At 33.8% G+C, this 26,826-nt stretch overlaps 1 protein-coding gene across 1 annotated transcript in view; it reads left to right on the top strand.

The window, feature by feature from the left end:
• The window catches only part of LOC110450497 (thyrostimulin alpha-2 subunit-like), a 28,053-nt gene extending 7,933 nt beyond the window's left edge, over positions 1-20,120 (top strand). Inside the window, exons 2-3 of the mRNA XM_021498049.1 lie at positions 16,149-16,324; positions 19,319-20,120. Of these exons, the coding sequence (XP_021353724.1) occupies positions 16,149-16,324; positions 19,319-19,411 (269 nt within the window). The 3' untranslated portion in view covers positions 19,412-20,120. The remainder of the gene's footprint in view (positions 1-16,148; positions 16,325-19,318) is intronic.
• Positions 20,121-26,826: the final 6,706 nt, after the last annotated feature.

The raw sequence follows: 26,826 nt of genomic DNA, 5'->3' as shown, positions 1-26,826 counted from the left end.
ACACAATGCTTTTCTGTCCTTTTAGAAGAGATGTCTCTGTTGAACAGGTTTTTTCCGCCGCTACCATAGTTATTTTTCTTTTTCGTTAATTCCTTCTTTATTAGTGAAACCAGTATACCGGTGTGACTAGCTGTTTAACATGATATGTGAGTGTGGGGTGTTCTGATTGCTACTGGTCAGTATTTCCTACGACTCATTTAAAGTGCGATACACTTGAATACTACGACAGAGAAACCGTTATACCAAACCTAAACCGTATATACTCCACTCTTACCTGGTGGCGTTTAACTTTCTTTCGGTGCGTCTTCGGTTCCTGTTGTTTTTCGTTATTATAGTTTTTAATCCTAGTTCTGTCTGTGTTTGGATCAAAACAAGATATTAATGAATATGTATAGAAGGATATATCGAATACCTATTTACCCGAGGCTAATCTACCACATGGTCATCTAGGAAATTCTGTTGCTTTGTTTATTCATTAAGATATCTTGAATACCATACGCAATAAGATATCATGACTACCATACTGAATACTCGAATTACATTGAGGTTTATTTTTACCTTATATTTAGTTCAGCTAAGGTTACACAGTTAATATTTGATGTAGATCTCAAGGACATGATTATGAAAATCAACTCCTTGAGAACTTCCTTGAGAACTACATCTTATATCATCTGTATGATCTTTTAAGCATTATATATTTATTCTTTTTACCTATCATACCTGTGACTGTATTCACTTAATGAACTCTTTAAAACCAAATTAACCAACCCCAAAGGATGGATACAAAATAAAAGATACTTTGATTTGCAATCAGCTGTGTTTAGAATGACATTTCCCAAGGTTATTGCTAACGAGTATTTTGTCATTCAATTACATGCCGAAAAGATTCGTACCGAATGCTTTCGAAATGTTGATATTGATCATTATAGATATATTGTCTTATATGTAATTCATATCTTAGGAGACTTTACTAACTATACAGCAGCTTTGATGAAGGTTGTTATGTGAAGAGATTTAACATCTAAAACAAATGTCAAAGCGGTGTTTGGTTCATATCAATTAAAAATAATCTTGACACTTGTCACATTATTCGCTCTAGCGATTCCCATTGCTAATCGTCGGAAACATGTTCTCATGATCTCAATCAGTTAACAATTTATATTTGTTATCCTTAAAAAACGATTTTTCGTTTTTATTATTCGCATTAGTGTACCTAGTGATTTCGTAGTCAGTACCCCTGTTCTCATTTTGATGAGTTGGCATTATCTTTGTTTGACCTTGGTTTACATGATAGGATATTTTTGGGCTAAAATATTGTTGTCGTTCCATGCAATCAAGATATCTTAAATACAATATTGAATTACATTGAGTTTTTATATTTAACATATATTTAGTTCGGCTAAGTTAGCACAGTTGCTCCTAAATGTGGTCCCCGAGGACGTGATTTCCATGTGGTCATTTATGCATTTACATATATATTTATTCTTTTTTTACCTATAACACTTGTGAAAATGTTCACTTAACAAAATTTCAAAATGAAAGATATTTTGATTTGCAGTATGTGCCTAGAATGACATTTTCCAAGGTTGTCGCTAACGAGTGTTTTGTGATTCAATTACATACCGAAATGATTCGTATCGAACGCTCTCGGAAGGTTGATAGTGTTCATTATTGATAGATGGCCTTGTTTGTAATTTATGTCTCAGGAGATTTCACTAATAATACAGCCCATTTGAATAGATGTTTTCTTGCTAAGATTAAACAACTACCACAAATGTCATAGCGATCGTCGGTTGATATCAATAAAAAAAATTCTTAACAATTGTTATATAATTCGTTACAGTCAATCCAATTTTCAATAAGACTTAAGATATTTTTATTGAAATAAAATAAAATACCCTTTCGAGACATATTGATGTGTAAAAATAAAATGACATTGCATGGGACAGGATGCCATAATAAGATTCAATAGCAAGAGAGTTATTGATCACCTCAATACAACACATTTTTTTTTACTAATTCATGTTGGTGAAGACTATAAGTTGTATGATCGCCATCAAGATATCAGATGAAATATATCTATTTTCTTTTTCCGATGTCACTACCCCGTTTCTCATTATGAAGACCTGACATTATCTAAATTTTACCTAGATCAGCATGGCAGAATTCGTAAATGACGACGAGACCCCTGGAACACATTGTCCTATTTCTCTTTGTAATTTTTCATGAGTCTCCTTTTTTTTTTTTTTTTTTTAAGATATTGTCTGAATTTCACTGATGTTGATTACGGATTGTACATTTCGATATACTTGTTTGGTTTCTTTTAATACTTTGAGTTTATAAACGCAGTTTATAGGAAACGGTAGTTGCATCGATTGTTAGTCAATACATTTATTGGAGTTGTGGTAGTGAGTCAGATATATTTGACCACAAACTCTATTACCTTTTTGATATTTTCTTTTTTAAGAATTCTGAAGTAAGGAAAGAATTATTTAAGATGATTATCGTTCAACAATGTTAATGACTATTATCAAGCTTCATTTGTGTTTATTTTTCACGTGTATTACTAGAGGTGACCTTGCCCTATCACTATTCAATATTATCAAGCTTCATTTGTTTTTCATTTTTCACGTGTATTACTAGAAGTGACCTTGCCCTACCACTATTCAATACTATCAAGCTTCATTTGTTTTTATGTTTCATGTGTATTACTAGAAGTGACCTTGCCCTAACACTATTTAGTATTACTAGTTATGTTCCTTACAATTCATGCATGATATTGGGTAATTAGGTATCTAGTTTTCTTCATATTCTCCATACCAACGTCACCAGACGGCAAACCGTTTTGTCGCCAGCCTGTCCTTGCACACACCGGTCAGTATCCGTAAAGCCCTTATCTATAAGCGTACATCCCAATTTGTAAGGTTGGTCGTTATGTACACCGGCACGTCAGATAATGTTGTGTTTATAGAGTCAAAAAGAATGAGTATATCAACATTAGATGTATGTGTCTAATACCACTTGATGTAGCGATATACCTGTTTGTACATTTGTAGATTGGTGGGTGGAAAATATAAATAGAACTAATTTAGAATTAAAGCTGATGGGAAATGCATACTTAAGAAAGCGAATGTTTCATAATTCGACCAAATCCCTTAAGGTCTTTTTATAGATCTGGTACGATTTCCGTACCATTTGACCAATCAATTGCATGATTGTCTGCTAAATCAGGTATCAATATAGCATCCTTATAGATGGCTTTAACGCCCTATCCATGCTAATCATAGTGTGTAGTAGCCACTCCTGTTGTAAGTACACCGCTAATAGGGGGCCTCCCACGTTCTCGTGTGCGGTCCACAGGCCTGAGGAATGGAACGAGGCGTAGTATTAAAGAGAGCGTCTCAGCCACTTATGGATTTGACAGGGCTTCTTTACTTGCTGCAGACATTGAACAGACAAGAGGTTATACAACTGTCAATAACTATTCGAGGCAACCATTCAAATACATGAATTATTAGTCAAATATCTTCAATAGTCTCATTTTGTGCTGTAAGGCAGATGGACCGGTCACCATAGATCAGGCACAGTTAGGAACAGAGGTCCGAAGGATAACCGGCGGTAATGACGCAGACAGACACGCTCTAAAGTAATAGACGTAAAAAAGACAGCATGGGTCTTCTTCATCTTAAAGGTCATTCCCAATGAAACAATGATTTAATCTTAAGTATTTTCATGACATTGATATAAAATAATATCATATATAATTCTGAAAGCATGAACACAAAAAAGAGGTATGTGATGTTACAAATTCTACCTCTACACATTTGTATTTTTATATAAACCTTGTAAGACATTGCTATCAAAGCAATGCGTCTAACTTATGCATTGCTAAGCTTGGATTCGAAAACCTTCGATAGTCGTATTCATTAAGGCTTTTGGGGACCTGTGGACCCTGTTAAATTGTCAAGGAAGAAATTTATAAATGGACTATCTGTTTCTTTACAATTTAGAAGGCCCTCAGCACCTACCTCTCATGAAAATACTCGTAAATGTATTTCTTGGCATTGCACCGTTCTGTAATAAAGGTTTTACGATCCGTATGAAAGAAAACACATCCTAAACATCTTATGATAGCTATCCAATGCCGGGGTGCTATTCAAGAACCATAATGTTATAACTTTATATGGAATAATAGATAAATCAAGCTAAACGGTAACTCTTAAAAATGAGCATGATGGTTGAGAATTTGACGAAATGCCAGAAACTTAACGACCTCAGTCTATGATTTATCTTAAGCGATCTTTTGGCAGACTTTAACACAATGGTCGCCACAAACACAAGTGAGGGTCTCTTTAATTTTACTATTCAGGGAAACGGTACAATACTAAAATGGATTTTTTATAATTCGGTCGTATTAAACCTGATACCGGTAGGCAATCTCCATAGCAACCTTTGACGACATTTACACATTAAAGTCCTTTCGTGATATCAATGATCGTTTTTACTCCTGGTACTTTACTCTTGACGAATGCGACGACCTTTATGTAACTAAGTTTATTTAACCCATAAACAGGATTCGGCAAAAAAAAAAAAAAATCACAACTATATGTCGTCCTTTGCCATGACAAGTAAATACATATAAAATCCCAAAGTTCCAAAATTTCCAAAATACATGTTTTTTTATGAAAGGAGTTGATAACAATTTATAATAAAAATGGACGGAAAATGAGAATTAGTTCAAGATTCTTTTCATCTCATTATAAACCAAGACTTGTGTTAGTTTAGATTTTGTGATTTTTGCTAGACCGAAAAAGACAAGGAATAACACCGACACTTTTGTCATCGCTCTGTCTTTGTGACGACATCGTAGTGCTCACTGTGATGTTAAACATGGATGATATTACACATGTTACATATCAAAATATTAGTATATGATATGTCATAAATCATATTTGTGTATTGAAAATGTGCGTGACTTGATGATTTTCATTTTGTTTTTTAAACTACGACAAGAAAAAGACATTTGAATAAATGTCATAGTGTTAATCAGACTCTTGATCCAGTTGTTTGAACCTTGGTCTCCTGTTGACTAATTTCTCGTTATAAGGTGTGAAGTGTCTAAGGGATAATGCTTAAGAATCACTATAGGAAATCATCAACATGTGAGTGAGTGGCCTTCCTGCAAGTCTCCTTCCTTAGTCAAATTGAACTGGCGCTTAAAGCAACCGTCACAAAACACATTGTGATCAGCTTCCTCATGACAACGGGAAAATGTCTTTTTTTTTTATTAATGTAATACAATGCATTGTATTGAATCTTAGAGACACAAAAGCTACATGACGTAAAGTGTCTGCCTTAATACAATCAGCGGTGATTAAAGATGCCAAACCTCATCCCAGATTTGAATGTAAAGTGTACATATAACCTTTAAGAAGTAAAAGGAGAAAGTGTTTTTATTACTATTTCGTCCTCAAAAGATGTTATTGTTTCCTTAGATGTATCTTTGTACGCTGTAAACTCTTTCTACAAGACACATTAACATAGCATTTTTTTTTTATGTAACCTATTAAATATTCCCAGATGCATACCTTTGCAAATTTGAGTAAGCTGTTCATCTTGATGATTGGAATTAAGAAGAATGAGATATGTTTTTGAAACGAAAAAGAAATTTGTCGAAAAAAACCGTAGTCGGGTTTCTGAAAGTTTCTAATTTTGCATTATTCAACAGATAATGAAATCTTAACTCGAGCATTCGATCACATATCGCAAAATACCACGCATTTATGTGATCATTTCGACATGGAGATAGAAACGCGGCTATTCAAGGGCGAAAATTGAAACTTTAGCCAATTAATTAAATATGCGAAATGCATTGAAAACCTTAAGGATGTACACCTCTGAGAAGTCAAAATTTTCCTGTATTAAACTTTTTTTCTTATATTGATTTTTGGAAAAAGGAGTTAATGGCATAGTAGAAAATGCAAAAAAAAAAAAATACATGTCCGTGTGTTCGTTTTTGTGTTATGATCGGTCAAAGATACCAATTTAACAAAACATGTGATTTTAGGTGATTTTTTGGGTTTTGACCATTTGCAGAACAAATTCATATAATTTCTTACAAGTGTGTTATCAGATATGTATGAATGTTTGTAGAATTGATGAAAATATTATTTTCTTTTGAATTATGGAAGTAAAATTTCTAAATCTTATTCTTTTAACTCTGAAAGCCGATTTTAGTTACCCCTACCCCCTATGTTTTAATGAAAAAATACTCATTTTTTTACCATTTTTTGCAGATTAAACGCTTGATATAAAAAGTTCTGGTATTAAACTTTTTTTAATATTAAATGAAAAAAAATGCGACACAATGACAATTTAAGTGATCAATCTAGTGTCAAAAAAGGTGAAAAAGTGCAAGAAATACACTAATACACATTTTCAAAATCTCGCTGAATTGGTATTTTTTTTGAAATTCTTGTTAAAAAAGTTCTACAAACAACAGGCATCTAGTTTTTTGACATATTTTTCAGATGCGTGTTTGCTAATAAACTTGATCATAATTTGTTAAATATTACAAAAACCCATAACACCAGATCAAAACGAGACTTGAACGTGATTGAAACCTAAGAAGAGTACATCCTTAACTATTTTTATCTTAAGATTCAGATACATGTAGAAAACAAAATAATAACATGTGGTTAAAATAATCATTTTTCTTAAACCACAAAGTATTGACCTTGCGTGATGGTAAGTGAGAACATGGGGGCAGATGAGGATACTAATGGGATTTGGGTTTATTATACCGCCATATTACGGGGAAGTGTTTGTGTATCTATTTGATACACGACCCTGGCTATATATAGAATAGCCTGTGTATGTGTCAATGGCCAGTCTTAATTACATCACTTGTCGAAGCCCTGTCCTTGCTTGCTAGAAGAAAATATTCTTTGTGTCAATTTAGCCAAGCGAGATACGCTAACATAGATCTATTAAAGCTTTTTCTTAGAATATACATAATGTGATTTTCTAAAAGCATCTGGTTGATCACCTACGTTTCTGCTACATATAGAAATACACGATTTATTTGTATGCATATTATAGTTTACAGTATGGTGTAAGATACAAATGTAATGATACATTTACTCAAATCAATCTTTTATGACAAAGCGATGACATTTTTCGTCATTATCAATACTATAATTTTCATATTGAAGTAATGATATTATTTCACATTTCAGGTAAATAAATGTAACGTCATGTGCTCGGAGGCTTACTAAGTTTTAAATTGAAATCGCTAAGATATTGTATAGCGGTAAGCTGTCCCTTTTACCCATGTTGTATGTAGAAAAGTCTGTCCTTGATTTCAAGTACATGAGGGCATATGCAATTGACATAGTCAATACATTTCTTGGTTTTTTTTTAAGTCAGAACATCGTCAATATATATAAAAGTGAAAGTGAAGGATTTCGCATGTTTTTAAAACTAGTTCTGATAAGCTTTTTCAAACATTTCAGCTCCATACGAAAAACAAAATCAATTCGGCAGAAAAAAGTGGCTCAGCTGGTTCCCATATGAATGCCGACAATAGCTAGTGTTAGAAAATCTTGCCAATAAACTCAACACATATATTGCCAACGAGGAACTTCATCGTTATCGAGATTTCATCCTGAGTATATTTCATCCTAGCCTTTGGCATGTTGTCCACTCACAAACTGATGACGTGCCTAATGATAAATACCGCTTCAGCATGAACAACGTATTTATTTTAGGATTGAAGCATATTTGTTTATGGTTTACATCAAATGCACTTGCCATTAAAACAGGCGTACCTTCAGTTTGGTAAAATGAATGGTAAAGAGTGAAAAAGTCAAGACTCAAGTAAAGACCAGAGGATTTTTTAGATTGATCAAACGATCTTTAAGTACTTCAAAATTCACAGCCATTAATTCCAATCCTTGAGCATAAACATATCACGACTGTAACCCTAATTTTATGATAAAATAGGAATTTGTTTTGGATAAGAAATTTGGATAATGGCGTTGGCTGAGCAAACAAAGTAACCTTTTCCGTAAAAACAATGTTATTGTTTTCCTTTACAAAGCAATAAACGTCAAAAACGCCTGACGTTTTTTCCAAAAAAAACCCATTTTTCTCCAGCTTTTTATCGAATTTTGTATACTGTCGTGATATTTGTGAAAGTTCTTATAGTAAAACAATGTTTGTGGATGATTTAAATATCCAGGTTAATATTAATCACCCACTGTCCTGGCATTCTTCATTTGGAATTAATCATGAGAATACAGGTGTTTGATAATGCAAAAGCATTGATACGACATTCAAAGGCTTGTTTGAATCACAATCAAAATTCTACCGAGAACACTTTGTGAAGAATGATACAGATACTGTTATATATATTCAGCGATCGATCTTTTGTCGCAGCATAATGACACGATACGTAGATATCTGGTTAGCTATGTTTATATTCGACATGCACATCCCAATATGACCGACAACCATTTTAGAAATACTATATATTATGTTAACACTGACAGATTTGCTGATTTTCCGGCATTTCTGCGGGATAATGGATTAACATATTGGAATTGTGTACTGTGGCCCGAAATGATAGCTATCATAATGAATTTACATCATTTTATCAAATGCCAAAACCAAGTGGCATTTCATCTGTGCTTGTATGTAATCCCATGCCACATTTAGTTAAACTTAACATAAAGCTAATATAGAGATACAAATATTTCCATTAGGTTTCATACAACTCTCATAGGAAGAATCAGTTCAATTACGCTCTATAACAGTGGAAGTTTACCATAATTATGAATACCAATCTTCTGACTTGAATCTCATATGATCTCAAATCACGTTACCTTCATTTATATCAGATGTTTCAATGAGAGAATTTGTTCAATAAAATTTTACATGAAATCCGATTTTAATCGATCTTTGTATTTTTATCAATTAGTCACGTAGATTGGTATCCTCAAAATGGCTGGATTCATACAATTAATTAGTAATCACAGCCTTTAGTGTTTACGGGAGATAGTAAATCTTAAGTAAATATGTGAAAAATGCAAATCGCATGACTTCATAACTAGTCGTTGCTGTCAGTCACGTTCTCATGGGAAGAGATATCCCCAACGTACTATAAGAACGCGAATTCAAAGATTGAATGATTTAGATATTTGCATAAAGGTTAAATAAATACAGATTTTGCAGGTGATCAATTTTAATATAGTTAATTTGCATGAGTCTAGCCATATGAGGGCGTACTCAATAAATGAATAGATGAGTTAATAAAACATCCAACCAACACTCATTAAGACTCAATCATTGGTCAGATTTCATGGCAGCTTTATCATGTTTAAGTATAAACACTAGAAATATGGGATAACAGGCTTTTTAAAACATAAAATCAAGCTTTTAACTTATGAATAACGATTATTTGATTTGTCGATGTCACCTGACACTTTATGAAATCCCTTTTATTGGTTGACAATCAGAGCAAAATGCTCCATGTCCGCAATGTACGTTATGATAGAACTGTAGAGCATTTTGGGTTGTGTTAAGATGCATTACAAGCACATTTACGAAATGCGTTTGGTGATCTGCTTCCTTGCCACAGTTAGTGTTGCATGGAGATGGTGTCCAGAGACGATTTAGCAACTTTAAAGCGTCTTCTCGTTGTACGGTCATAACTGTCATATTTCAGGGATTAAGTATATTTTAAGCAGACCCCGCGAAAAAAAAAAAAAAAAATACAAATCCGCTAAGCATTAAGTAACACTAATAGAAAGTGTTATTAGCGCACCTCTCTGTTATATCATTGGCAAAGAAGTGATGTAACAGGAAACGCACAATCTTGTCCTAGTTAATCTTTTCAAAATACTTTTTTCGGACAAAGTAAATTGATGTCATCTTGCCCGCTCTTGAACTAGACCACTCAAAGAACACAACTTCATCCTAATAAGCACTACGAGATAGTAGGTACCTCTCGATGTGTAATCTTGTTTTTATTTATTAGGGGGTTGGTGATGCGTTCTTTTTCTTTTCACTGGAACATAAATGCGTCGTTGTGTTAGGCGAAAATGAGGTCAGACTATTAATGCTTCACTCAAGGAACATCCTGCTGTCGTTTACTTAACCGGTTGTTAGATGTCTGGATGTCGTCCTTGTAAGCACAGTATGTTTCATATGTGGGGTCATCTCACTTTGTGCTGACAAAGCATCATCTAAGGTTTGTGTTCAAATGGACGGAAACACAGAGACACGACTGCTCCATCAAATCAAGAAACGTACTAACGTCATTTCCGGCTTTTCCTTGTCTTCCGAGAAGAAGATGATGAACGGCCAATGAATCAACGTATGCTGTATCTTGATTTATCAAACAGCGACTTGAATATGTTTGATGATTACCTAGAGTATAAGGTTCTGATGAATTGAAGATTTCTTTTCTTTTGTTTATACATGGGGTAATATTTCTTGTTTGGAAGAGCAAATTTAAATAGATATCGGGAACAATTTCCTTTTAAGGATTATTCGTTTTCAATGATTTTACGTATGTTATAATGGGAAACGTTGTTGACTTCTTACCATAATGGCATATGACCTAGGGATATGAATAAAAAATATGAGTTGGACACAAACATTTGATTTGTTACTTACACCTACCCAGCACTACATATATTGACTTCTCTTAAATATAGACCAAACACAACAGAATCTACCAAGATTATGCATTTCAGTATAAGGGCTTGTGGTTATGTCTTTGTACGTCTTGATATGCATAAGTGAGAGACAGTGTCAGTTATCTTCGTAAGTGACAATTTTCACAAATGGATATTCCATGATGTTTATTCTTATCCGAACCGTAAGATTATTTACGTATTTGTGGCGTTTGCTATAATGGTCACTAAGCCTTAATCGGTAATTCTTACATAAAGATGTCCAACTGGTCCTGTAGCTCTATAACCTGGTTCCTATAAATAATTGTATTTTTTCCCCAAATCATTATAAAGTCTCTTTATATTGTTCAGAAAGAGTGCAGAAACAAAACACATGCTCATTTTTGGTTAAGTTTAATTGATCAGGACTTATTTTAGCATTCAGTGCATAACATGAATATTCATATCACCTGCTGTCTTGTCAGAATTTGATGGATGCGCCCGTTGTTTGCCCTTTGTTTTATTCCTAATATTGGCGCTGCCATCATTTTATAATCCCTTTGTTATTGTTGGCGTTAGTAATTACTCCGGTTTGTAGTTCATATAATGAGATTTAAAGTTCATCTTATAATAGCGATACTAACATACTTAGTATACCATTAATGAAGTAGAAGTACAACTTGGACGTATACAATAGGAACTGTATCTCCAAAACATAAACCCAGACGTTAAAACGAAGTCTTGCTTTTTAAGTCGATTAGATATTTTTTATTCTAGATGAAGTGTGGTGGACGTCTATGATGTTTGTTCCTTGACATTTAATTGATATTCAAATACATCCATTGTCTTATTTCCCACGAATAAAATATATATGTCGCCACAAAATGTGTACAAAAATCCTTAAAATAGTTTCAGAATTAATCAATACTTCCTATTTGTAGTACCAAACACAAACATAGGACCAGGAATATTATGTTGACTTAAATAGAAACTAAGTTGAAGTATAACCTATCCCATTCTGTTAATTTTCGATTGTTACTATTAATCTTCTAAGAACTCCTTTTTGTGACCAGTATATTATCTCTGAAATAATAAATGAAGAAAGGCCGATGCTAAAGACTCTACCTAACTGGATTCACTCACCTTGAAACTGACACGATTAATAGCACAGATCATGGGTAATGACAAAACATATCCATGTTTTGGTTTTCTCATGGTCATTGATGACAGCCATTTAACCGATGTGACACAATGTCAATCGGTCAAGCTGTTAGGATCTCGTGATAACGACGAGGTGTAACCTACAACTCAGTAACAATAGGTTATATTTCGATATATGCACGCTTAATTATGATATTTATTGTTGCAAATATTTGCGAAGTCTGAGGATTAGTAAACAACTTCTTCTGGATAACCAAGAGGCCTAGGGTGATGATATTTGGCCAGTAACATGCTGTGATAACGGGCTACCAAGTTTGTTCTATTAATTTTCCCCAATCTAAATGAAACCAGAATTCTACCATTAACAGATAGATCGTTTGCGTTTTTAAATGTTCCCCCGTTGTACTGACTTTGTTCAGATATATCTACATAGAGTCTTTAATATTGAGTTTAGTTTGGTTTTAAAACGTTAAAAAAAGCATTAAGTAACTTCGCGCCCCCGTCCAGAAGAACTGACAACCTGAATATCTTTGTATTTCATGAGGGCAATGCAATAGAGAAAGGAATATGCATGGTTGAAATGTTATTATAAATAAAACCATTGTACAGTTAATCTAGGAAGATATATTCACAACGTATTCATTACATGGAGTGCTACAGATCAATTGTCTTTCCAATGCCCTTAACTCTTTTGAAGATGTAGGCTTAAAAAAAAGTAACCTCATACGGTCCTGTATTGAGATATATTGGATCATTTTCCCCTCAGCCCTACCGAGAGTATGAATTCTTTTAGACTTAACCCAATAGACCGCTCTTTTCAGTCAACATGTTAAGTCATTACTTTTACTTCTCCAAAAGGTTAATTTGATAAAGTCACGGATTTGTTCAAAGAGTAATGTTATTAAGTACATTTTCTCTAAATCATTGATTTCTTTTGAATATCGTCAAAGTCTGATTTGAAGACGGCGAAGCACCATTTCAAAGATGGAATATGACCTAACATAGATGAACTACTTGTTATAGATGTGTTTTGCAATGCTTCATGATTTCTATAACTGCTCATAGATGTTCGTTAATAATCTGCAATTTTTCATTCAGTGTTAAAGGGATCTACTGAGGTTAACAAATCTTGATGAAATGGAAAATAATTGCCTAGGAGTTGTCGTGTCTGTGGGATTTAAGGCGGCTACTGTGGTTTAAGATTTCGAAAATTATTTCTGAAAGCTATTTTATGAATAGCTATTTATCATAATATGCTACTGTCAATGTGCTTTATCTGAAACGCACTAGAAGGGATACAGTAATGTAAGGTGTAATTCCTGTCGGAATGGATGAATAAATATGTAGAATGCATATTAGCATTAACGTCATCATGACCTCATGGGTTAAAAAAAAAAAATTAAGGAGAGAAAAAACCCCATTTATTTTATTATGAAAATACCGAAGTAGTAGACTGTTTCGTTGAAAATATATATTAGTGCAAGCAATTTCATACTAAGAGTGAACTGAATATATTCGAGAATTAGAATAACTAAAAGATTAACTATCGTGACGGATGCACTTCCGTTCAGAGACCTTGTCTCCTCAAAAACCGGAGTGAAGACATATTGTCAATATAACTAAACGGCACCAGGTCAATGTGCAAAGCCCTAGGCGTGTGGTAGATTTCAATTACATCCTCCCGGGAGTTGTCTGTTAAAATTAGATTCCCTCGAGACAGAAAGCTAGGGTTTTAGGAGAGCCTTTCATTACATCCAATTCGTGCCAATTGCATTTAACATATGGCTCGATGGCAGTATGTTACAATAATGCTGACGCTATTGAATGATATATCACGTGACCGTAGGTCAAAAGGTCAGATACTTTCTCTGTTTTTCATCAAATCCTATTGTACATTGTCGTATTTGTATTTAGTAACATTTTAATGTATCGATGTTCAAAACCAATCCATATTTGATAGAATTTTAATTTGAATTCATGAATATATGAATTCATCAGATAAAAGTATAACCTTTAAATCAAATCAAAGTTTGCCTGAATTAATTTTAATAGAATAGGTCATCGGCGGACAAATTATCATTAAAAATCAATATAGTTTTATAGCGTTGCTGGATTATCACATATGACTAAGATGGTTTCGTCCTGTAATTCAAAGATTTAGCCACATTTAATCAGGGTATCAGGCGATGTGAAGATGGACGTATCACACCAAGTACTAAATATCATTCTGATCTGTCACTATAGAGGTGGGGAAGCTAGACGTGTCAATTTCCTATCATATCGAACACTAATTCTCTGATTTAACTAGGATTAATGTCAGATTGTCATTATCAGGGAAATCGGAATGCCGGATATTCTCTCCTGTAGAATGATGTGTCGACTTATCATTGATTAAAGGTGAATACGACATTCATTTCTGTTACTTTTTTCAAATGAATTTAAGTCGGTTTTGAAAATATTACCAATGACGTCATTCTTAACATTCGGTTACTCTCTTGAGACTCACACGTCAGCAGATACACTCTAGATTACTTCAACATTCATATATATTATATCAGATGTTGATTTCTTGATTTCTGATCATGATAAATGAAGGGAATGGGTAGAACAAGAAATTGCAATATCCGAGGGAGAACTGACGTCACAGATAAAACCTGTTGTGTAAAGAGTCACACCAACTACAACGTCAACATATTACAACTTGTGCTTGTTTGCTCAATAAAGTAACGCCTTCTACGGCATTCCATGCAGATATATGTGTCATTGTTCATCATCAATACATGCGAAATGTCAGTTCATGTAACGTTACAATATAATTGCATGCTGATGAATTCACGACAACTGCATCGGAAATTTTTATTATCTGACTTCGGAGACCTTTGCATAGAAATCACTTTTGCAATCCATCGTTTGTGTTTTGGATTTCATTTCCCGAAAATATGAAACATGGCTATTATAGGGTTTTTTTTGTGACAGGACGATGAAATCAATCTGTTTTTACCAATCCTACTAGACACATGACAAATCAATACACCCATCTCTTGCAGAAAATAACACACAATAGAAAGTAAGGACAACTGTATTTCATGTGCTTCAGCCATTCTACATGTAACATAGAAACCTATAGATATGCATGGGACTGCATATAATGTACATCTAAATATTAAAATCTTAATCGGCACTGTGTTCACATGTGCCGACATATATTTGGTTTCAAGGCTGACAATGGTATTGACAATGGTATGCAATTCGATTTTGTAGTCTATATGTACATCTAAGCAAAGTGTGAAAGAGATGTCACCGTGAATAAGGCTTCATGAAAGTGCAATCACATCGTGAGGCATACTATTATAACGTATGATAGCGATTCTGCTTTTCGCTAAGCCCCTCTTAATATTTCTGACAAAATCTTTCCGTTGATATAGCAACGCTCTTTGATGAGTTACTAGATACTTTTTGTAGTGTCCTTGCGCTATTGATATAGATTTGTTCTGACACTTTCTTTTTGGACTTTTGATAATGTTATAAAATAAAAGAACGGAATAGAGATCTGTTCACTTAGCTTATCTTAAACTTGAATCATAATGACATAGGCAAAGAGAAAATTGCTTTATGCAAGTAAACGCGTCCTTTGGCAATCATACCATGTAACTTGTCTAACGGAAACCGCTGACAATGCTATAATAAAATAAATGAAATGATATTAAATGTTCATTATGCTCTGCCTTCGATATCAGTTTCAAAACTAGCGGTAAAAGAAATATGACAAGTACAGGTATCCATCTCTTATTATGCTAAATCCTGAGTTACAGAAACACTACAAAAAGTAAAATTTCAACAAGTCATGTTGAAATTGCACTACTTGGTTTATGACCACAGGTTGTAGTAATTGAATACTAGAGATATCAAGTGTCTGTGCAAAAAATCGTCAAATACCAGAAATGCAACAACTAATCAATAATTCGAGTTTCAAAGCTCCATCATGACTCATTTGGAAATATGTTGTTTCATGGTCCTTAGTGGTTTTGTTGTTACTTCACAAGTTCTCGATATCAGGGCGTTGCATTACTAAGACTTGACCTAGATTTACATGGTTGGTCGATGAAGCAGAAAAGGCTTATACTTTTGTTTATATTTTGCCTTAGTTTAATGTTTAACCGATTGTGAATTATGATGATGATTTTGTTATCACAACGGTATTCTGTTGTCGTTTTATTTATTCTACCGTTATATTAAGATGGTACTATAATTAATATAGACATGTAAGCTGTCATCTTGCTTTAATTTTTTATTTTTGTATCATTACAGCTGACGACAGAACAGTGCGAATACCGGACTGTCTACAGTTTAACGTAACGACAAACGCATGTAGAGGATTCTGTGTATCGTACGCTATTCCGTCCTCGGCGAGGACACGTCTTCGAAATCCTAGCCATATCATCACCTCTCGATCAGAGTGCTGCAGTATAGAAGAAACTTACGATGTGAGTAAAACCTTGGTCTCGCAGTTGAAAAAATAATTCATGTTGCTTTTCCTTTGGTTTCGGTGTCCCTTCAGTTTCTGTTTTTCTTTTCTTATTTACGTAGGTTAAAAAAATCCCCCTATTATGTCAACTAAACTATAATAACAGTCTTGTTTCATTTGTTGATCTCTTTATAAATATGAATAGAACTACAATAAAACCTTTATTGATATCAAGTCATCGAACAAAATAATATAATTCCATTTTTATTATAAAAATAAAATAAAATAAAATTAGATAAATAAATACAAAAGCAAAAAGGGCTATTGATTCTGGGATCTTGTTTTATCTAGGCAAAATGTTGCTAGGGTTGTACAGGTTTCATTTTAAATCCCTTTATTGTTTTGAAGATGACATTTTTATCATTGTCCATTAATCTGGATGTAACCATCTTTGGCTGGAATAAAAGGGTCTTTAGTCATTCAAAAATATTCTATCTTTCCCTACTCTTTTTTCACAATTTAAATTGTCTTATTCAACAAAAATTAAATTGACCTTATTTATCCCATTGCATTATCGAAAGGGGTGACTGATATGAACATACAAAGCAAATACTGAAAGATCACATGGAAGTAAAAAGGTACAGCCCTTAAGCAAATATTGTTTCTTTACACCAGCGAAGTAAAATCGTTGTTTAATAAAACATAAAATCATGAATAAAAATATCTCAAAAATAAAAAAGTAAATATATTCTTAACAAGAATGGAGAAACAAGGACATACATATATCTTCTACACGAAAGAGGGACACCGAGTAAACTCCTAAGAGAAAAGATACCATCACCCTAGATAGATAATGTAAGCACTTTCGGATGATCTAGCTAATAGTTCTATAACAGATACGCACGTGTTTGGGCCACAGGAATGTCCTAAATGAGTCTATTTTCTTATATAAAGTACATTCCCCGTCATTATTTTGATCCAAAACCACACGTGTTAGTAAAAATTCGTGTTGAAAGTCTTCCTAATAAACCTCGGGGAGACCACTTGTACATGGTAGGAGTGGCTCGCGAAGCCATCTAAATATAAACTACAATGGCTGTATTGTAGTAAGTAGGCTGTTCTGATTTGTTCTAGACAATTTACGACACTCTTTAAACTGATCCGATTAATCCTAATTGCTGAATTTATCTATAAAAAGAATCACGATTATTATTGCAGAAGATGTTATAAAACGTGTCAAAATTTGCCAGAGTTATCATCATCATAAATACATCATTTCTGCATTAAGTTTTCAATTTTCACATTGAAGCAGCAATAGCAGGAAACACCAAACGAAGTAAAACAGCGGTTAATATTATAACGAGTAAGGGCTTTACTCTTTTCCACTTTTGTACCAACCACTACTACCCTCACTACGTGCCAAACAGGAATAAAAACACCATTTATCGTACCACGGATGTCGTTACGAAGCACGAAACAGGAAGACAGACTTAAACAGCAGTTTTCATTCAAAACGTATCGTATTACTTCGACTTAAATAAGTTTTTCTAACCTAGATTAAATATAAATCTATATTAAGCATATGATAAGAGGAAAAGAGGTTGATGACTTTCCTTATGTATTGGAATTGAGGGGCACTCATTCATGATTCATTTGACCTTTGTTTACGCCGCCAGTCAAGACCTTGTTAGATGATGTTCGGCCGGAAATTTGAGACAACATTTGGAAAGCTTCATGTCTAATATAAGTTATTTCCATAATACAACAGCGCACTGTAAGGTGCGGCTCAGAGCATCTACGGAAGTTGGAAGGCCGTTGGTGTGAGATGACTTTCCATTAACCGTCGTTACTGACCAGAGGTCGCCAAGGATATCCGCTATGTAGGAATTAAAAACGGCACTAGATCACCGCAGAAATTCACTTACTGTCAATTATTACCAAGGGAATCTGTTTCATCTATGAATGGCTAGCTATAAAACATCTACCTGGCAATGTACGAAAAATCAATAGCATGATATAAAATGTGTTTCTAAGTTTGAATTGGTCTAGCATCATTACCTTACATAGTTGTCAGAGCGATACGTAGTCCCCGATCGTGGGTCTCGAGATAGTAATTGCTCCTTCGTCTTACACAATGAAATAGTTTTATTTTACAGCTGGGATTTATCTATTCACAAAAACAAAATCAATACGAATAAAGAAGTCTTAAAATATATTACTTTTACTTCAATGAACACGCGGAGACAGATTAAACTGAGAGATATATGTATGTCACTCGTTTTTAAACGATACATTTCGATATGACTTATGAATGTAAATTTCGTTGCCGAATCAAAGGACATAGCTTTCGAGCGAAATATCAGTTTTTTTTACATTTAAATCGTGATCTGAGATCAACAATTTATTCAGATGCACTTTAATTTAGCAGTATATCCCGTCGTTTAATAGATTAAATGCATAAATACATTCAACTAACGAATAGGCAAAAATGGTATACACAAAGTTTGGTGAACGGGTAATTGGTTTGAAATGTGAGTTTTATGACCATACATCCATATTCTTATTTATTGTTGTTGCAGTTGTTGTATAATATGATCTCATTAAGAAGTCTGCTGTTTCTTTGAGTGATGTTTTTCATTACTTCCATTAGAGTGCATTTTTGTTTCGTTGTCGATATGAAGACGTAATATTACTTAAATTTGAACAACATTTTGTTCGCGTGTGGCGTGTGAAACAGAAAACGCTTAATCTGCCGGAACGCTTGGTCTTATTTTCATTGTGTTTTCATTTAAAGTTTTTCCATGTAAATCTTTCCTTTGTTTATATTCTGCCATAACTTTATATCTTGTTTATGTTCGAATTGCGGTTTTATTCACACTCTTGTATTTTTGTTTTTTTAAGTGATTATTCCTTATTAAGACTCAAATACACATTATCTTGGTTACAGTCTTCTTTTTAACCAACAACTCTAACCATTATGTGATAAATCTAAGAATCTGTTTTTTATTTGCAGATAACAGTACATGTACGCTGTATCGACGGAATTAGAGAAGTGGTATTTAAATCAGCAAAAAAATGTGCCTGTTCAATATGCCGGCAAGGATGATGACGTCAATAGGAACATTGTGCGCGCGCAGGCTTAGCCAGGACATGTGACTGATATCTGTGATCTCCGACCCGCGAATATTCTATTTTTACTCAAATGCATATTTTAGACAGAAAGGCATTTGTAAAATTATATTTCTAGTAATAATCTGCGTAGTGTTGCTTATACAGAAGGAAGGCTTGAATAGTGAATATATCAATATCAAATGCAAAAATGAATGACAATGTGCTTAATTAGAAAGGATTAGAGGTGTTCCGATCAACTGTTAGACACAGTTTTATGTAACAAGCGGCTTGAGTTTTACATAAATGAATGGAAAAAACAGGGAGCAAAATCAATTTCTTTTATCACAATGTGGTGTTTCTGAAAATTTTCTTTTTAAATCACTCTCTTCTCATGGTTGATTTATGTAGTTTGGCAAAACAAGCCGAGAATCAGAGAGCTCAAGACTCGCGTTATTAAGCTTTCGGGAAAGTGACCTAAATAGCTTTAATGAGAGAATTAAAAGAATGTTCCCATTATCTTACGTTAGAGGACTGGTGAGGAGGAAGTGGAAACTGCGCATTGATATATGCGCTAGAACAACAAAATCTTGTACATATTTACATTCATCTGCTCATGACCATTTTTTCCATTATATTTAATGTTATTTTGATCTGTTACTAAGTTATAGTACTACATGTATATTTTTTGAAATAATAAATTAATCTTTCGCATTTCAAATCTTGTTAAATTGAATTCAGAAAAACAGATACAATGTGCGTTTTTGATTTATGTATCGTACATTAATGATTAATACAAGATGGGATTTCTACACTATTTTCCTGTATTTAAAGCTATGGATTTACATTCATTTGCATCAAGAATTTTTCGTCAAGTCCGGTATTTTAATAAATAAAATAATATTCTAATGTGCAATAACTTAAATCCATTAAAAGGACTAATATCAAGAGGAAGAATTGATTTTCATCTGCGGGAAAACCCAACTGAAGATATTTTCCTGGTTGTTGAGGATCACTAACGATCGAAAACAATCAAAACCATGTAACCGAAATTTATTTCCGGTTTTTCCTGTCACTATATCCGGTGTATTGTTCGCACAAGTTTACTAGTCCTGTTACCGGAAAACATTACAGGTTTTCACATTAAGATTATGAAAAGAATATTAAAAAACCGGAAATAATGAAATGAGCAGGCATAACTAAAAAAAAACATATAAAAATATCATCATCTAGTAAAAATATCATTCTTATCATTTGTACCTGCTACTAGAAACGAAAATGTCGAATGTATAAATGATCCAATTACTACTGGTTTATTTGTTAATATACAAATACAGACCTTTGAATATGTTTTATTAAAATCGCACTAACATCTTTTCGCATAAGGCAACAATACATGAAATTGGATTGAAAAACTACCTGACAACACGATCATACTTTGTTTTAGTTGATAAAATATCAACATTCGTAAATATTTTACACTACGCGAAAAGATGTACTTCTTTAACACTACACTTACAGCAACAATGGCGCCAAACCAGGAAATGATGTTGCTACCGATGATATTGCTCAGTTTGAAATCATTGCATCTTGTGCCATACACAGTAAATATATCAGCATTCATTCTCGTAAAATGTGCCGTTTTTTCTGATTGTTTCAAAAAGAAAGGGTTGAGTAAAGAGAAAAGATGCATCGTAAGTGTCACACAGTTTAAGTTTTATTAGTGCTCTGGACAAAAAGACACAGTCCGACGTCCTCCTTACCATTTGCTCAAAGAAACCCAGAAATATTTTAAGACACTAATAATGCTTTGTTCTGTAGAAATACACTTTTTTCTAGAAAAAGAAAACAAGGACAAAAGCCAAAAGCAGAGTTTTAATGGCCTAATAATTTTGTTGTAGATAAAAAATATAAAATAGCGATTCAAATTTCGCTGTTGTTCACGCAACATTTCATTGAGAAGAATGCAGCCTGCCATTCCTTCAGGACGTAACAAGTACTTAGTTACCCGATACTGCAGCTTCATCTTAGTATCATTAATATTATTTATTTCGTAATAGATAGATCTAGTCCACCAGTAAATTACTTAGTCTAAAATTTCTACCGGAGAGTTTTAAGTAGAGAATCAAATGTGACATACAATGCAGTGTGGAGGGGTACCACTGCCTGTCCTCTTTTTGTATAAAAATGTTGATCATATGATCATATTGAACCTCCTTGGCTATTTAAGATTAAAAAAAAAACCAAGCCAACCAGAATCTTTGAATTTAATGGAGTCGAGAAAACTTACAGAAAAACAGCAACCCAAGATGGAATAAACATGAAGGGAAAATTAACATATCCCAGAAGTAATTGACAGAAACTTATAAGAGCGAAGCCGTAGTCACCCGAGCGGAGCCCTTTACCGGTAACATGTGCGTGTAAATAGATCTGATCAAATTAATCTGATTCCATCACTGAATCGTACAGATACAGCCTATACACTTTTCTTACTTCCGGTGACCACTTCCGGTTCATGGAGCCCGTAAATATGCCTAATAGAATAATAAAGCGACATGTAACGTAGCAGGAAAATTATGTATTCGAACCAACGAGTTTTTAAAAAAAAATATTGACAATATTCAATACACTGGGCGTGTTTATTTCACGATTTCTTTCCTTTTGTATCGAACAAAGAAATTATTTGCATGATCATTAAAAAGCTTACATGAATGTTACAAACTAATGGCGTCGAAGAGTGCGGAAGAATGTGATTAGATGACAAACTGTATAACCGTCGATTAAATTAGCTTAATTTTTGGAAAGAAATAGATAATTTGATACTGACAACTTTCTAAACATACACATTTGCCATCTTAATATTGTAAATCGATCGTAACACACGAGGGCCATTCCCAATAGGACGGAAATACCCGAGTATGTGCAAAGCAGGGTAAATGACGAGGTCGCTTGGTTCATTGACGAGGTCAAAGTTCACGGGTCGGCTGCTCCAGTGAAACAGCATTGTCACCGACAGCTTTCCAAAGGAAAACGTAAGGTGTTTCAAAGGGTCAAATTTCCGATATTTCAGTATCACTACTCTTGGTTTTTTCTGCATTTATTGTAGAACGTCAATTTTATATTCAGTTCTTGTAAATTCTTCCATTTGGGGATCGTTTCTGTTGATATTTGATCCAAATTTGTGATATTACCTTTAGATTTTACAACTAAAACTGTGGTATTTGAATGCTAGATCTGCTCATCTAGTGCGACCAAATTAACAATCACTTAAAAAAGACAAACATTATCTGTACAGTTTTGCATAGTAAAATTTCTTTATTGATACTTAGATAAATAAAATATAAACTTTAAACGCTTGACAATTTGTACTTCCGTTCAACTGTGTAAATCATTACAGCATTTTGATTAGACTATTGAAGTGAACACATTAGTTTGCTCTGCTTTATGAATATCACTACAGAAGAGAATAAGAAATATTGTATTTTCATCACTTTAATTTTGTTAACAGATTGCATAATATGCGACCGTCAGCAATCATTTCTAATCAAAATCAAAACTATTCGGCATATATGATGTACCTGGTGATGGCAATTATTTTTATTCAACCACATTTAACACCAATATTGACTCAAGAACAACAAGTCAATCATGAAACTGACATCAATGCCATCAACACTATCATCACTGAATACAACACAACACACAATCTTTTACCCTTAAATTTGACAATGACATAATAAGGGTGTCAAATAAACATCGAGGAAAACATGGTCAAAATCGCAAAAACAATAATCAAATCACAAAGTATAATTACACAAAGTTATACGATGGTGTCCATCCAGAAACTTCACTTGCAAACAAATGGTTTTAGCCGATATGCCAATCTATCTCTAGGTATCTACAAAAACTTTATGACAACAGCGACGATGAAGAGGAGGAATCTCCTGCTGTAGATACCTAGAATTTTTAATGTATATAATCAGTACAAACATTAAATTTCATCATTTCACATGGATTATCTAAAAGATTAAAAAGAAAAATCTAAAATCTTCATTTCATCCTATAGTGGTGGGAGACGTGACAGTCTCTAACCTGCTGTGTGTAAAATGCTAAGCATATTTAAATTAAAAACAGATACACCCTTCATGGATTGGCATATCAGCTCAAACCATTTGTTTAAATAATCTGCCTACAACTCACATTATCATGTTTACTCTATGATTTTGTTTTCAAATGGCATTTGTTTCTTTAAAATAATAATACATATTATTATGAACATACACGAGTAGAGGGAGGGGGTATATACTGGTAGTCTTGGATAAAACAAGAACCAAATGATGATTCTATTACTATCAATATGACCTATTAGCTATATATAGTACTGTAGTACAAACCAGTCAACTTCAAACTAACATGTGATGCGTCATAGTAGTGTAGTGTGAATGTGGATCATTCTAAAACAGAGCACACATAAATACAAGGATAAATGATTTTGCCCAGCAGCAGATTCAAGTATATTATAAAAAAAACGGTACCTTTTGTATGTATTAAAATAGGTAATGTTATGATTCAAAAAATATACTATACTATTGAAACAAATGTACGAGCTTCGATCTCTCCTGGCCATGCCTGAGTCATATTATTCTGACCCTATACACATCATGGATTATAAGGGAAATTCCATCCTCGGGATTTTCAAATTTGGGAAACCCGAGGGTGAAATTTCCCTATCCTACACCCCTGGGCATGAAAGAGTACTTTTCTCTCATTCCAACCACCAGAATAAGCTCAGGAATCATGAATATGCGTTTGGACTGGCCACCATTTTGAAAATATCAGTTGTTTCCCATGAGTTTTTAGGCGTAAATTAGCCAGCCATATTTAGCATAACACATATTTGCAAACAGTGTTTGCGCAGAAAAAATAATCACATCTTTCTAACGTGTATGATAAATATATCGTAAAAGGTTTTAGTTTCATCACGTCACCTTTTCCGCATTGCGGCATCGGAGAGTTCCAAATTCGTGACGTCACGTCATTGTTGAGCCATGGTGACGTCACGTCACGTGAAATGGGGTGTAAGATAGAAATTTCCTACATCCCTTTCTTACCCTGGACAGCTCTATTTTACACACAGGGAAATGAGAGATAAGGCATGTACCACTACATTAAAACAACAACGGAGATCAGAATACTGTAGTACTACATAGTACGCTCTGTTCTTAAAAGTAGCTCGATATGGTAGCGTCACATGACTTTTATAAAGCATAGAAAGATGCCCTTTTTGTGGATGGTAGGTGGAACAGAAGCCTTTCAAAACTCAGAAACGGAAGGAGAGTCAGATATCCCGACTGAATGGTATGCCGACAGCATAAACTATAACAAAACCTACAATGGCTGCAAGCAAGTACTGTTTTACCAAGTATTGTGATTTTATTATACAGCTTTTAGCCCGATGTCATCGTAACACCTGCCATGTGAAATCTATCAGACGTCAGAATGAAGATGATACTGTGAAAGATGAAACTCACACTAGTAGTCAATAAAGTTTCTTTATCAACATTGTCACAAATTTAACCGAGTATGAGCTACATAGGGCAAAAGCAATACAGCATTAAAAATGATTTAACATTTTTTACAGTTATATGAAAATGTAGGATTGAACGGCATTTTTTCTTCAATATCTTGCTGGTTCAATATTTATATATGACCGATTGACGTTCATACCGGCCTAAACATTGAAATAATACTGTTCAATCTTTATGTTTGCACTCCAAAAATGTTAGTTAACATTGACCATAATTACTATCTATATTCCTGATATTTTCTCTATTGAAGTTCATGTTTGTGTCATCAGTGCAACGTAGATTCATTGAACAGCCTAACGTCACCAAAATGTTTGTTTCTAACGATTGTCTCCTGTTATTCGAAGCGAGAGGAGGAGGTTCAAAATGACGCTGATCAAATTTCTTTCATAGATCTATGAACGCAATTTCTTTTGATAATTTGTATGGAGGGACTCGCAATGCAAATGAAAATGTATTCCATTGCTTGAAAAAATGAGAAAAATATATCATCTGAGAGCTGTAAATGTAAATACCAGGATGTACATCTTTGTTTCAGTATATCTATATACATATAACACCGATTTATATATCGAACTTAATGTGTCATGATATTGATTAATACGATTATAACAACCCAGCTCATAACTATAACTAGTTATGTCAAACATTTACAAAGGGATGAATAGTCACAAGAATTATTTAAGCCAACCAAAACAAGAAATAATTAAATTTACCATTTACAACCAAATTCATTACTACAACAAAAAATAAACACGTCCTACATTTAAACGAGTTCACAGCCACAACTAGATATATTGACGTCCTCCACTTAAACCGAGTTCATAACTACATCAAGAAATAACTAGTTAAGTCAAACATTTACAAAAGGGATATGTATAACAATTGTCACACCGAGGGTCACTACAATGTACGTTTCTGTTATACATAGGGCTGCGATTGTGATCCCGAGTGCTACCAAGCTTTTATTAAAATATGCGATAATATAGATACACATCTTCTTTTTTTTTAATTAAAAATGGGGAAATTTGAATCAATATTTAACAATATCTTATGCAAAAAATAATAAACACTTTATATTACTGTTTTTGCGATACCGACGTTTTCAGTGGTGTTTAGTTTAAATTATAAGATGGGTAAAAAAAGGAGCAAAAGATCATCATGGTAAAATGTAGTAAACGTTTTCACAAAAGTGGCAGGTATCTTTCCAAAACACCAGTTTCCATATGTCACAGTACAAGATTTTGGAATACATGACACGGATTATTTGTGCGACTGTAGTCATCATGTCGGCTTATGAAGTAAAGAGTGACGACATGTTCCTGTAAATGCTGATAACTGTCTTGTAAGTGTATATCACAATTTTGTACTGCGACCTGTATCGTACATGTAACCGATCCAATCAATATAGCACTGAAGTTAAGTACTCCTTTACTGTTTGGGACCAACCCTTGTTTACACCTGGAGCTGCCTTGACTGTCGTGGCACCAACCGGTCATTGGCGAGCCCGTGTTTGCTGACCACTATTACTTTTGTATTTTTCTTGTTTACGCTTTAGGATGTCGGCGTTCAGCCAGGTACTGATGTTTGTTAGACAAGGTTTCAAACTTCCTGATATGTTGTTCGAGCTACCTTGTGGTTTGATAACCATATAAATTTGGGTGTCATTAGCAACTTGCACGGCAAGTCAAGTATGGTTAGTTCAATGTCCACTTAGCAGTAGATACATGCGGAATTTCCCAATTCTGTATGGGGCCCGTGTTAGTTGCCTCATACATTAACATGTATCACTAGGAAGAAGTACGTCTAGGGAGAAACCTTCACGAAA

This window comes from Mizuhopecten yessoensis, unplaced genomic scaffold (assembly GCF_002113885.1).
Source record: "Mizuhopecten yessoensis strain PY_sf001 unplaced genomic scaffold, ASM211388v2 scaffold5229, whole genome shotgun sequence".
Taxonomy (NCBI): domain Eukaryota; kingdom Metazoa; phylum Mollusca; class Bivalvia; order Pectinida; family Pectinidae; genus Mizuhopecten; species Mizuhopecten yessoensis.
This window is presented reverse-complemented; position numbering and strand designations above follow the sequence as displayed.